The following is a 13549-nucleotide window of genomic DNA, read 5'->3' on the forward strand; positions in this document are numbered from 1 at the left end:
TTGGGGGCTACAAGGTTTTCCTTCCCCCAATTATCAAATAACAGACAAGAGGCTGAGCGTGGAGAGAACTTCTCCTTCCTCCTCTGAGTTGCCTCCACTTCCGGCTTCACCAGCAGAGACAAAATCGGGGCTTGCAAAGGAGGGAGGGAGGGGAGGAGGCGGGAAGCGGGGCTGCGTCGTGCGGAGGCGGAGGAGGGGGCTTCTTCCTAATTAAGCCTCCTAATTAAGCGCCCTCACTCCCTGCCTCCCACGCGGGGGCTCCCATTCCCGCCCCCGCTGCCCAGGATTTCGGGTGAGTGCAAAGCCAGTGGCGGGGAAGGAGGGAAGGGGCTTTGCGAGGGGGTCCAGGATGAGAAGCCCCCGGACGGGGAGGAGAGAAGGGAGGGAAGGGAGCTGTTTTCTTGAAGGGGGCTTGAAGGGGGGGGGGAGATGTTTCCTCCTGCAGGGATCTGGTGCAAAGGGAGTTGCAGGGAAGGAGGCAGGAGAGGGGAGAGGAGTGGGCATTGCTGGCCAGGTTTGCAATAATAATAATAATAGTAATAATAATAATATTGATATTTATATCCCGACCATCTGGCTAGGTTTCACCAGCCTCTCTGGGCAGCTAACAACATCTATAAAATGTCAAATGTTAAAAACTTCCCAATACAAGGCTGCCTCCATCTGTCTTCTAAAAGTTCTGTAGTTCTTTATCTCTTTGACGCTGGACGTGAGGGCGCCATTACCTAGAACTCCCTTTGCCTGCCCTGAAACTTCACTTCTTGCAGTGAGAGAACTGGCAGAAGAACCTCGTAGGAGGACCTCAGTGTCCTGGCTTCCTTCCTTATCTTTAGGCACCAGGCCAAAGCATTGCTCTTCTCCCAGGGGTTTGGCTCATTAAACCAGTGTTTCCCAACCGGTGTTCCGCGGCACACTACTGTGCCGTGAGACACCGGCTGGTGTGCCGTGGGAGGGAGGCGGGCGAGAGGCGGCGGCGAGAGGCGGCGGCGGCGAGGATCCGCGTCGAGCCGGGGCGGCTCCGCGGTGGTCGTGCCGAGCGGCGGGGCAGCGCGCGCAAAAGGGAGGCGCGCGAGACAGCGGAGGAGGAGGAGGCCGGCATGTCCGGGCAGCAGCAGCAACAGCAGCAGCAGCAACTCCCGGCGACGGCTCCTCCTCCGCCCGCTATCGCAGCCGCCGCCGCCTCAGCTGCCGCCGCCGCCTCAGCTGCCCTCGCTCTGCTGCCTCCTCCCACCCCGGCAAGGGGGAGGAAAAAAACGTCCCCTTTTGTGCGTCCCTCCCGGCGTGACGCTGCGCGCTGACGTCACGGGGCGGGGCTTTAATGGTGGTGTGCCGCGAGATTTTTTTCCGGTAAGCAGGTGTGCCGTTGCCCAAAAACGTTTGGGAAACACTGCATTAAACAATCTATGGACTTCACAACTGCATGGGGGGCGGCGGGAGGGTTGTCGTTTTTATTTCTTACTCTGCTACGCATCTCTGTGTTTTTTTTTTCTTATAAGCTGCCCTGTGATCTTTGGAGGAAGGGCAGTATAGAAATGTAAAGAACAGCAGTAAAAATAGGAAGCCCTCTTGCGTTCAAGGGGGAGGTTGAGACAGAGTCTCTGACCAGCAATGTATAGCAGGACATGCTTAGAATGGAATATTATTATTATTATTATTATTTTATTATTAATTCATTACTTGCAGCCTGTCTATCTGACTGTGTTGCCTCAGCCACTCTGGGCGGCTTCCAACAAAATAAAAACATTAAAACATCAAAAACTTCCCTGTACAGTGGTACCTCAGGTTAAGTACTTAATTCCTTAAGTACTTAGTCCGTACTTAACCTGAAACTCTCCTTAACCTGAAGCACCACTTTAACTAACTGGGCCTCCTGCTGCTGCCGCGCCGCTGGAGCATGATTTCTGTTCTCATCCTGAAGTAAAGTTCTTAACCTGAAGCTCTATTTCTGGGTTTGCGGAGTCTGTAACCTGAAGCGTATGTAGCCTGACGTACGACTGTACAGGGCTGCCATCGGAGGTCTTCCAGTTTGGCCTTTGATTTTTCAAGAAATGCCCTCTTTAAGGAATCTGCTCTTTAAGGAGCAGTGCTCCAAAGTGCTTATCTTGCGAACTTGCCGTCTAAGTTGTTTACTCCTGACCAAAGCTCCTGTTTCCCAAAAGGACAGGAGGGGGAGCAGAGGAGGAAACGGATGGGTTTGAAGGCTCCTTCCACAAGCCATCTCTCTCCCCTGAGCAACAAGAGCAAAGGGTGTTTGCAGGGCAGGGGGACAGAGGAGGAGGCAGTGAGGGAAGAGGGACGAGTGGGCAGATCCCCCGCTTCTCCCAGGGGGTCCAGATGCAAGCAAGGGGCTTCCTTCTTCTCCATGCAAGGGCCACCCATGTATTCAGAGCAGTCCTTTGCAAATTAACTCTTAAATTAAAATGTGCATACCATGCCAGCCTTAGGAAGGGAGATGGGACAAGCAGGTGAAAGGAATTGCCAAAGGTGTTTGAAAATGCGTGGGGGCTCTTGGGAAGGGGGTGCCCAATTGGGGCTTCTCCAGGGGCAGCAGAATGTCTTGGGCAGGAGAATCCCTGCAGGGGCTCTCAGACTCCCATGGCTTCTTCTTCTTCCCTCCCTCCCAGGAAGCTGCAACTGGCTCTGGCTTCTGCGCTCCTCAGGAAGCTGAACCTGCAAACCTAGCTGAGACTGAACCTGCAACCCTGGCCAGGATGGAAGGAGGAAGATGGACGGTTGACCTGGTCAGGCTGTCTCCCGCATCCCTCCCCACAACCTCTGAGCATTCCCTCGCCGGACCCTTGGAGAAATCTGGTGAGTTCCAGGGGAGAGGAGATGGGGACAGGGATAGATGGATGGTGGAGGGAGAAAGAGGAAAAGATGGAGAGGAGACAAATGGAAGGAAGTTCCTGACAGGAAGAAGGAAGGGGTGAGGCCTTCTCCAAAGCAGCACTTTGTTTCTTGAATCCCTTTCATCAAGTAGTGGGGACAGATTTTCTTCCTCCAGGATTTTAAATCTTAGGAGTTACAGTGGTACCTCGGTTCTCAAACTTAATTGTTCCAGAAGTCTTCCAAAACCAAAGCGTTCATAAACCAAGGCATGTTTCCCCATAGAAAGTAATGCATTAATCCGTTCCAGACTTTTAAAAACAACCCCTAAAACAGCAATGTAACATGAATTTTACTATCTAACAAGACCATTGATCCATAAAAAGAAAGCAATAATCAATGTTCTGTACCATAAAATAAATAAGACGGCATTGTAGATGAAAAAAATTAAAATTAATTTTTTTTGTACCTGCACTGATTATAGTCATTGATTAAATGGGGGGCTTTTATGCCTTTCCACAGTCAATCTATAAATCAATCATAAAACAAAAACAAGCCTCAGTCAAAAATGAAAAAGCCACAAAAACACAAAAAATAGGAAAAAACTAAAGCAGCAAATGTCACCTCAGAACACTGCAGCCAGGAATGGCTTGAATATTGATGGGGAGCTTAAATTAGCTGTGCAAGGGAACAAATGGCCTTGATTACGATGGAGACAACTTAAATTAGCTGCTCAAGGGTAAAACGGAATGAAAAAAAGCCTTAAATAGGATGGGGGGCACCTAAAGTTACTGCGCAACAGTACAAATGGAAGCTCAGGAGCACGTTCGGTTTCCGAGGCAAACTTCAAAAACAGGAGCACCTACTTCTGGGTTTGCAAATGATGAATCAACAGAAGCATAGTCAATCTATGGACTTCCCTCTTTTTTTGAAATATTTTTATTGTTTTTTACAAATACAAGTTTATATCAAAGACATTTTTCTAATCATTTCATGAGATTCTCTGAATCACATGACTTCGCTCCATCCCTTTCATGGGTCCTTATATTAATTTTTTCAAAACTACATACAGTGGTACCTCCGTTTGCAAACGGGATCCGTTAAGGAGCCCCAGACAGAGCCCGAATTTTTTGCAAACCGGAGGACCGCTTCTGTACACGCACGCGGCGCAATAGAGTGTTTCTACGCATGCGAGCAACAAAACCCGGAAAAATACCAGAGGGTTATGTAACACAATATACTAGTGTATAGATACATTCTCCACAGTTTTCATTTATCTAAATTGTGCATAAACCTATTTACAAGTGATTCCTAAAGTCCAGCTAAATTTTTGATTTGCGTGCAGTAATCTCATAGGTAAATTATAAAATTTCCCCATTCTTTTTTAAAGTCCTTGTTTTCTTGATTCCCGAGTCTCGCGGCTAATTTTGCCATTTCGGCAGAGTCCAGCAGTTTGGCTTGCCATTCTTCCCTAGTTGGGATTATTGCATCTTTCCATCGTTGGGATAATAACATCTGTGCAGCTGTTGTCGCATACATAGTCTTTCCTGGTCTTTTGCGATCTCAGTACCTGTAATTCCAAATAAATATGCTTCTACATTCTTAACAAACATTATTTTAAACATTTTTCCCAATTCATTATATTTGTTGTTGTTGTTTAGCCGTTTAGTCGTGTCCAACTTTTCATGACCCCATGGACCAGAGCACGCCAGGCACTTCTGTCTTCCACTGCTTCCCGCAGATTCGTCAAACTCATGCTGGTAGTTTCGTGAACACTATCCAACCATCTCGTCCTCTGTCGTCCCCTTCTCCTTGGGCCCCCATCTTTCCCAACATTAGGGTCTTTTCCAGGGAGTCTTCTCTTCTCATGAGGTGGCCAAAGTATTGGAGCCTCAGCTTCAGGATCTGTCCTTCCAGTGAGCACTCAGGGCTGATTTCCTTAAGAATGGATAGGTTTGATCTTCTTTCAGTCCATGGGACTCTCAAGAGTCTCCTCCAGCACCATAATTTAAAGGCATCAATTCTTCGGCGATCAGCTTTCTTTATGGTCCAGAGGGCGGGAGTGATGCCTCCGCTGTCGCCCGCCAGCATTTTAAAAAGGCCCGGGACAGCGGGGGACTTCTCCGCTGTCCGGGGCAATCTTAAAATGCTGGCGGGCGGGAGCGATGCCTCCGCTGTCGCCCGCCAGCATTTTAAAAAGCCCCGGGACAGCGGGGGACTTCTCCGCTGTCCGGGGTGATCTTAAAATGCTGGCGGGCGGGAGCGAAGCCTCCGCTGCCGCCCGCCAGCATTTTAAAAAGCCCCGGGACAGCGGGGGACTTCTCTGCTGTCCTGGGGCGATTTAAAAGCCCCCGGGAAGGCAGGCAGGGGGGACAAAGACTTTTGCCCCCCGCTGGCCTTCAGAAGAGGTCCAGGACCTCTTCTGAAGGCGGGCGGGGGGCGAAGGTCTATGCTCTCTCCCGCCTGCCTTCAAAAGCCCTCCGGGACAGCGGAGAAAGGCGCTGCGTTTCTCCGCTCTCCCGAGAAGGCAGGGAGGGGGGAGCAAAGACTTTCGCCCCCCCCGCCCGCCTTCAGAAGAGCTCCTGGACCTCTTCTGAAGGTGGACGGGGGGCGAAAGTCTATGCTCTCTCCCGCCTGCCTTCAAAAGCCCTCCGGGACAGCGGAGAAAGGCGCTGCGTTTCTCCGCTCCCCCGGGAAGGCAGGCAGGGGGGAGCAAAGACTTTTGCCCCCGCCGGCCTTCAGAAGAGGTCCTGGACCTCTTCTGAAGGCGGGCGGGGGGTGAAAGTCTTTGCTCCCCCCCCGCCTGCCTTCAAAAGCCGTCTGGGATAGCGGAGAAACGAAGGCTGGCGGCGGGAGGAGGTCTCTCCGCCCGCCGCCAGCCTTCGGAGGAGGTCCGAGGAGGGTGGGGAAGACGCGCTGCGCTTCCCCGCTGTCCTGGAGATTTCCCTATGGGCTTTCGTCTTGCAAAGGACGAAATTCGTTATGTGAAGCGCCTCCAAAACGGAAAAACCTTTCGTCTAGCGGGTTTTCCGTCTTGCGAGGCGTTCGTCTTGCGAGGTACCACTGTAACTAACTCTGTTTTTTTGTTGTAATTCCTTTTGATCTTGCTCCATTGTGTTTTTTACCAAAAACTTAGTCTTATTCTTGTTTAGTTAAAGCCTCCGGCCTGCCCGAAGTCCTGTATCTTTTCTACCACCTTCGGTGGAGTATTTTTGGGATCCACTATAATTACAATTACTGTATAAGCTTTTAATTTATATGCTTTATTTTCTACTGTTATTCCTGTAATTAATTTCTCCACTTTTTCTCTCTCGCCAGGGCCTCTAATACCAAAATAAATAATAATGGTGATAGGGGATATCCTTGTCTTGTCCCCTTCATTATTTTACACTTTTCTGTTATAACCTTATTAACAATCAGCATAGACTGTTGGTAAAAATAAATTGCTTCCCCATAATTCATTTTTTCTTTTATATTTTTCATAAAAGCCCATGAAACATTATCAAAGGCCTTTTCAGCACCTATAAACATTAAGGCCACTTTTTTTTCATTTCTTACTTTCAAATATTCAATAATATCAATTATATTCCTTTTATTCTCCTTCATCCGACATCCTGGTAGAAAGCAGGCCTGCTTGTGATGAATTTTTTCTGCTAAAACACCTTTTATTCTATTGCCCAAAATATGAGCAATAGTCAAAATGGATTTCTATGGACTTCCATCCTACAGGAGTGATGGCCAACAACTTGGATAGCTTGAAAAAGAGGATTAGACTGAAAGCACAGGAAGGCAGGGGGCTCTTGTACTCAAATCCTGCTTGCTGGTTTACTGCAGGCATTTAGTTGACCACTGTGAGAACAGGATGCTGGACTAGGGGGGCCTTTGCTCAATCGAACAGGCTCTTCTTATGTTCTAATACAGGCATCCCCAAACTTGGCCCTCCAGATGTTTTGGGACTACAACTCCCAATGTCCCTAGCTAACAGGATCAGTGGTCAGGGATGATGGGAATTGTAGTCCCAAAACATCTGGAGGGCCAAGTTTGGGGATGCCTGTTCTAATATATTGCAATATTTTTACAGTTACATGTGGCATAGGTAACAAAAGTTTTACTTCTTAGTCATAGGAGAGACTGCTATTCAAGCCTGTGATCATTTCCTCCCTGGAAAAAGAGAAATACTGTGGTACCTCGGGTTACATACGCTTCAGGTTACATATGCTTCAGGTTACAGACTCTGCTCACCCAGAAATAGTGCTTCAGGTTAAGAACTTTGCTTCAGGATGAGAACAGAAATCGTGCTCCGGCGGTGAAGGCCCCATTAGCTAAAATGCTGCTTCAGCATAAGAACAGTTTCAGGTTAAGTACGGACCTCCAGAACGAATTAAGTACTTAACCCGAGGTACCACTGTACAGAGATGTGTCTAAGAAGCCAGTTCCACCATAAATTATAACATAAATGCATTTTATTAAGTGAATGGAGTGATCATGTCTCATTCTTGCCATTATCACATCTACATTCCTAGAAGTTTGGAACGTAAGAGAGGACAGTGGAGAATGGAGACTGTTAAAATAAGAGACAGTGCATATTGGGATTAACGTGTTTTTTAGTTCCTTTCTTTTCTTTCTTGAAAGTCTTAACAGGATTCTCCCCGCCCCCCCCCCCACTCCCAAACAGGTGAGGAAGATGATGGCCAGAATTCTATGGAGTCATCTGTGAAATCATTGGGAAGAACAAAGAAACAGTTTAAATGCCTGGAGTGTGGGATGTGCTTTAGTCACAGTGGAAGACTGAGAAGACACCAACAAACTCATACAGGGGAGAAACCATTTGCATGTATTGAATGTGGAAAGACCTTCAGGGAAAATAGTACTCTTAGAAAACATCAAGGAACTCACACGGGGGAGAAACCATTTCAATGTATTGAATGTGGAAAGAGCTTCAGTAAAAACGGAGCACTTAGAATACACCAACGAACTCACACAGGGGAGAAACCATTTCAATGTATTGAATGTGGAAAGAGCTTCAGTGTAAGTGGAAACCTTAGAAAACACCAAAAAACTCACACGGGGGAGAAACCATTTGAATGTATTGAATGTGGAAAGAGCTTCATTAAAAGTGGAGCACTTAGAAGACACCAACAAACTCACACAGGGGAGAAACCATTTCAATGTATTGAATGTGGAAAGAGCTTCAGTCAAAACCAAGCACTTAGAATACACCAACGAACTCACACAGGGGAGAAACCATTTGCATGTATTGAATGTGGAAAGTGCTTCAGTCTAAACGGAACACTTAGAAAACACCAAAAAACTCACACGGGGGAGAAACCATTTGCATGTATTGAATGTGGAAAGTGCTTCAGTTTAACTGAAAGCCTTAGAAAACATCAACGAACTCACACGGGGGAGACACCATTTAAATGTATTGAATGTGGAAAGAGCTTCAGTCAAAATGGAACACTTAGAATGCACCAACTAACTCACATTGGGGAGAAACCATTTAAATGTATTGAATGTGGAAACAGCTTCAGTCAAAATAGATACCTTAGAAGACATCAACGAACTCACACAGGGGAAAAACCATTTAAATGTATTGAATGTGGAAAGAGCTTCAGTAAAAACGGAGCACTTAGAATACACCAACGAACTCACACAGGGGATAAACCATTTAAATGTATTGAATGTGGAAAGAGTTTCAGTGAAAGTGGAGCACTTAGAAGACACCAAAAAACTCACACGGGGGAGAAACCATTTCAATGTATTGAATGTGGAAAGATCTTCAGTCAAAACGCAGCACTTAGAATACACCAACGAACTCACACAGGGGAGAAACCATTTGCATGTATTGAATGTGGAAAGTTCTTCAGTGAAAGTGGAACACTTAGAAAACACCAAAAAACTCACACGGGGGAGAAACCATTTGAATGTATTGAATGTGGAAAGTGCTTCAGTCTAAACGGAGCACTTAGAATACACCAACGAACTCACACAGGGGAGAAACCATTTGCATGTATTGAATGTGGAAAGTGCTTCAGTGAAAGTGGAACACTTAGAAAACACCAAAAAACTCACATGGGGGAGAAACCATTTGAATGTATTGAATGTGGAAAGTGCTTCAGTCTAAACGGAGCACTTAGAATACACCAACGAACTCACACAGGGGAGAAACCATTTAAATGTATTGAATGTGGAAAGAGCTTCAGTGAAAGTGGAACACTTAGAAAACACCAAAAAACTCACACGGGGTAGAAACCATTTGAATGTATTGAATGTGGAAAGAGCTTCGGTGAAAGTGGACACCTTAGAAGACACCTACAAACTCACACGGGGGAGAAACCATTTGAATGTATTGAATGTGGAAAGTGCTTCAGTCAAAAGGGAGCACTTAGAATACACCAACTAACTCACACAGGGGAGAAACCATTTAAATGTATTGAATGTGGAAAGATCTTCAGTCGATATGAAACACTTAGAATGCACCAACGAACTCACATTGGGGAGAAACCATTTAAATGTATTGAATGTGGAAAGAGCTTCAGTCAAAATGGAACACTTAGAAGACACCAACGAACTCACACGGGGGAGACACCATTTAAATGTATTGAATGTGGAAAGTGCTTCAGTCTAACTGAAAGCCTTAGAAAACATCAACGAACTCACACGGGGGAGACACCATTTAAATGTATTGAATGTGGAAAGAGCTTCAGTCAAAATGGAACACTTAGAAGACACCAACGAACTCACACAGGAGAAACCATTTAAATGTACTGAATGTGGAAAGAATGTGGAAAGCTTCAGTCCATATCGACACCTTATAAGACACCAACCTCAGCTGCAGTAGAGCACTTAGAATACACCAACTATTATTTTAAAAATAATATTTATTAAAGTTTTAAAGGTTACAAAAGGAAAAAAGAGAAAACACCAAATTAAGCAAAAAACAAGACAATACATCACAACAAGTAAAAACAAACAGAAGAAAAAAGAAAAAAACAAACAAAAGAAAAAAGAAAAAAAACAAATCAAACTTTCCCATTACTTATCTTTCATTTGCTTGTTTCCTTGACCTCCTCGCACCTCCCTTTTTTGTATTCTAGTTGAGTTAGATATTTCAGCAAATCCTTTCCATCTTTGTTTTTATCCTAATAATTTATCTTAATATACTGTAATTTTACATTCTTCCAGGATATGCCTGGAAGCGAAAGGAAAGTCCAATGCTGTAAAGAAAAATATTGCATAGGAACCTGGAATGTAAGAACCATGAATCTGGGTAAGCTGGAGGTGGTCAAAAGTGAGATGGCAAGAATAAATATTGACATCCTGGGCATCAGTGAACTAAAATGGACAGGAATGGGTGAATTCAGTTCGGATGACCATCATATCTACTACTGTGGGCAAGAAACCCGTAAAAGAAATGGAGTGGCCCTCATAGTCAACAAAAGAGTGGCGAAGGCTGTACTGTATCAAAAATGATAGAATGATCTCGATACGAATCCAAGGCAGACCTTTTAACATCACAGTAATCCAAGTTTATGCACCAACTACTGGTGCTGAAGAAACTGAAATTGACCAATTCTATGAAGACTTACAACACCTTATAGAAGTGACACCAAAGAAGGATGTTCTTCTCATCATAGGGGATTGGAATGCTAAAGTAGGGAGTCAAGAGATAAAAGGAACAACTGGCAAGTTTGGCCTTGGAGATCAAAACGAAGCAGGGCAAAGGCTAATAGAGTTCTGTCAAGAGAACAAGCTGGTCATCACAAACACGCTTTTCCAACAACACAAGAGACGACTCTACACATGGACATCACCAGATGGGCAGCATCGAAATCAGATTGATTATATTCTCTGCAGCCAAAGATGGAGAAGTTCTATACAGTCAGCAAAAACAAGACCTGGAGCTGACTGTGGCTCAGATCAACAGCTTCTTATAGCAAAATTCAAGCTGAAACTGAAGAAAGTAGGAAAAACCACTGGTCCGGTAAGATACAATCTAAGTCAAATCCCTTATGAATACATAGTAGAAGTGAGGAACAGGTTTAAGGATTTAGATCTGGTGGACAGAGTGCCTGAAAAACTATGAATGGAGGCTCATAACATTATACAGGAGGCAGCAACGAAAACCATCCCAATGAAAAGGAAATGCAAGAAACCAAAGTGGCTGTCCAATGAGGCCTTACAAATAGTGGGGGAGAGAAGGCAAGCAAAATGCGAGGGAGATGGTGAAAGATACAGGAAATTGAATGCAGATTTCCAAAGAATAGCAAGGAGAGACAAGAAGACCTTCTTAAACGAGCAATGCAAAGAAATAGAGGAAAGCAATAGAATGGGAAGAACCAGAGATCTGTTCAAGAAAATTGGAGATATGAAAGGAACATTTCGTACAAACATTTCCATAATAAAGGACAAAAGTGGAAAGGACCTAACAGAAGCAGAAGACATCAAGAAGAGGTGGCAAGAATACACAGAGGAATTATACCAGAAATAAATGGATGTCCCGTATAGCCCAGGTAGTGTGGTTGCTGACCTTGAGCCAGACATCCTGGAAAGTGAAGTCAAATGGGCCTTAGAAAGCACTGCAAATAACAAGGCCAGTGGAAGTGATGGTATTCCAGCTGAACTATTTAAAATTTTAAAAGATGATGCTGTTAAGGTGCTACACTCAATATGCCAGCAAATTTGGAAAATTCAGCAGTGGCCAGAAGATTGGAGAAGATCAGTCTACATCCCAATCCCAAAGAAGGGCAGTGCCAAAGAATGCTCCAACTACCGCACAATTGCACTCATTTCTCATGCTAGTAAGGTTATGCTTAAAATTCTACAAGGAAGGCTCAAGCAGTGTGTGGACCGAGAACTCCCAGAAGTGCAAGCTGGATTTAGAAGAGGCAGAGGAACCAGAGACCAAATTGCAAACATGCGCTGGATTATGGAGACAGCTAGAGAGTTCCAGAAAGACATCTACTTCTGCTTCATTGACTATGCAAAAGCCTTTGACTGTGTCGACCATGGCAAACTATGGCAAGTTCTTAAAGAAATGGGAGTGCCAGATCACCTCATCTGTCTCCTGAGAAATCTCTATGTGGGACAAGAAGCTACAGTTAGAACTGGATATGGAACAACTGATTGGTCCAAAATTGGGAAAGGAGTACGACAAGGCTGTATTTTGTCTCCCTGCTTATTTAACTTATATGCAGAATTCATCATGCGAAAGGCTGGGCTGGATGAATCTCTAGCCGGAATTAAGATTGCCGGAAGTAATATCAACAACCTCAGATATGCAGATGACACAACCTTGATGGCAGAAAGTGAGGAGGAATTAAAGAACCTTTTAATGAGGGTGAAAGAGGAGAGCGCAAAATATGGTCTGAAGCTCAACATCAAAAAAACGAAGATCATGGCCACTGGTCCCATCACCTCCTGGCAAATAGAAGGGGAAGAAATGGAGGTAGTGAGAGATTTTACTTTCTTGGGCTCAATGATCACTGCAGATGGTGACAGCAGCCACGAAATTAAAAGACGCCTGCTTCTTGGGAGAAGGGCAATGACAGGCCTAGACAGCATCTTGAGAAGTAGAGACATCACCTTGCCAACAAAGGTCTCTCTTAAGGCATTACATGCCGTAAATTTCATACCTGTGGTCCATAACTGTTCCCAGTCAGCCATCATAATGTTGTGTCCAACATCTTGTGCCCATTTAATCATAGCAGATTTCACCGTTTCATCCTGAGTGTTCCATTTCAACAGCAAGTTATACATTCTTGACAAGTTCTTAATTTTGGGATCTAACAGTTCTGTTTCCAATTTTGATTTTTCCACCTGGAAGCTAATTTTCTTGTCCAAATTGTAAACCTCCATTATTTGGTAATAATGAAGCCAATCTCGCACTTTGTTTTTTAGTTTTTCAAAACTCTGCAGTTTTAATCTATCTCCCTCTTGTTCCAAAATTTCCCAATATTTCGGTCATTTGGCCTCCATATTGAGCTTCTTCTGAGCCTTCGCTTCCATTGGTGACAGCCACCTTGGAGTTTTGTTTTCAGGCAAGTCCTTATATCTTATCCAGACATTAAACAGTGCTTTCCTAACAATATGGTTTTTAAACGCTTTATGTGCTTTGACCTTATCATACCACAAATATGCATGCCACCCAAATACATTATTAAAACCTTCTAAGTCCAGAACACTCATCCCAAAACAAGAAGCAGACACAACCCAAGTCAAAAATTACAGACCAATTTCACTATTAAACACAGATTATAAAATATTTGCAGGAATCCTTGCGAGGAGGTTAAAGAAATTGTTATCAGAAATTATTCATAAGGACCAGGCGGGATTTCTACCAGGTCGGCAGATAAGAGATAATACAAGAAATATAATTAACATGTTAGAATATTTATCGGTGAGGATTGATAAACAAGTTATAATGATGTTTGTGGATGCCGAGAAGGCTTTCGATAATGTGGCTTGGGACTTCATGCTGAAAAACTTGGAATATATGGAAGTGGGAAACGATTTCCTCAACGGGGTTAGAGCAATATATACCGAGCAGAAAGCCAAACTGATAATAAACAACATAGTGACAGAAGAGATAAAGATTAAAAAAGGAACAAGGCAGGGTTGCCCACTCTCCCCGTTATTATTTATAACAGTGCTAGAAGTTCTTCTGGACTCAATAAGACAAAACAGAAATATAAAGGGGGTGTTAATTGGACAGAATGTGTAT

The 13549-nt window shown here is 44.5% G+C and overlaps 3 protein-coding genes across 3 annotated transcripts in view; all 3 read left to right on the top strand.

Annotated features, from left to right (window-relative positions):
* Positions 1-13549, top strand: part of LOC308580642 (uncharacterized protein) — a 72310-nt gene that overhangs the window by 4260 nt on the left and 54501 nt on the right. The window lies entirely within an intron of this gene.
* The window catches only part of LOC308580547 (uncharacterized protein), a 147209-nt gene that overhangs the window by 103 nt on the left and 133557 nt on the right, over positions 1-13549 (top strand). The gene's annotated exons all lie outside the window — the stretch shown is intronic.
* Positions 75-12914, top strand: LOC308580694 (uncharacterized protein). Its single transcript, XM_081182727.1, has 3 exons — positions 75-292; positions 2625-2811; positions 7502-12914. Exons 2-3 carry the CDS (start codon positions 2712-2714, stop codon positions 9073-9075), a joined length of 1674 nt encoding a protein of 557 aa, XP_081038853.1. The 5' UTR covers positions 75-292; positions 2625-2711; the 3' UTR covers positions 9076-12914.

The sequence above is a fragment of the Podarcis bocagei genome, assembly GCF_964188305.1.
Source record: "Podarcis bocagei genome assembly, chromosome: 2".
NCBI lineage: Eukaryota > Metazoa > Chordata > Lepidosauria > Squamata > Lacertidae > Podarcis > Podarcis bocagei.

Bases quoted from the DNA above. Each gene is read 5' to 3' on its own strand.
- LOC308580694 (XM_081182727.1), top strand. From the start codon at position 2,712: ATGGAAGGAGGAAGATGGACGGTTGACCTGGTCAGGCTGTCTCCCGCA. The intron at 2,812-7,501 runs GTGAGTTCCAGG...ACTCCCAAACAG, and splicing joins CGGACCCTTGGAGAAATCTG to GTGAGGAAGATGATGGCCAG.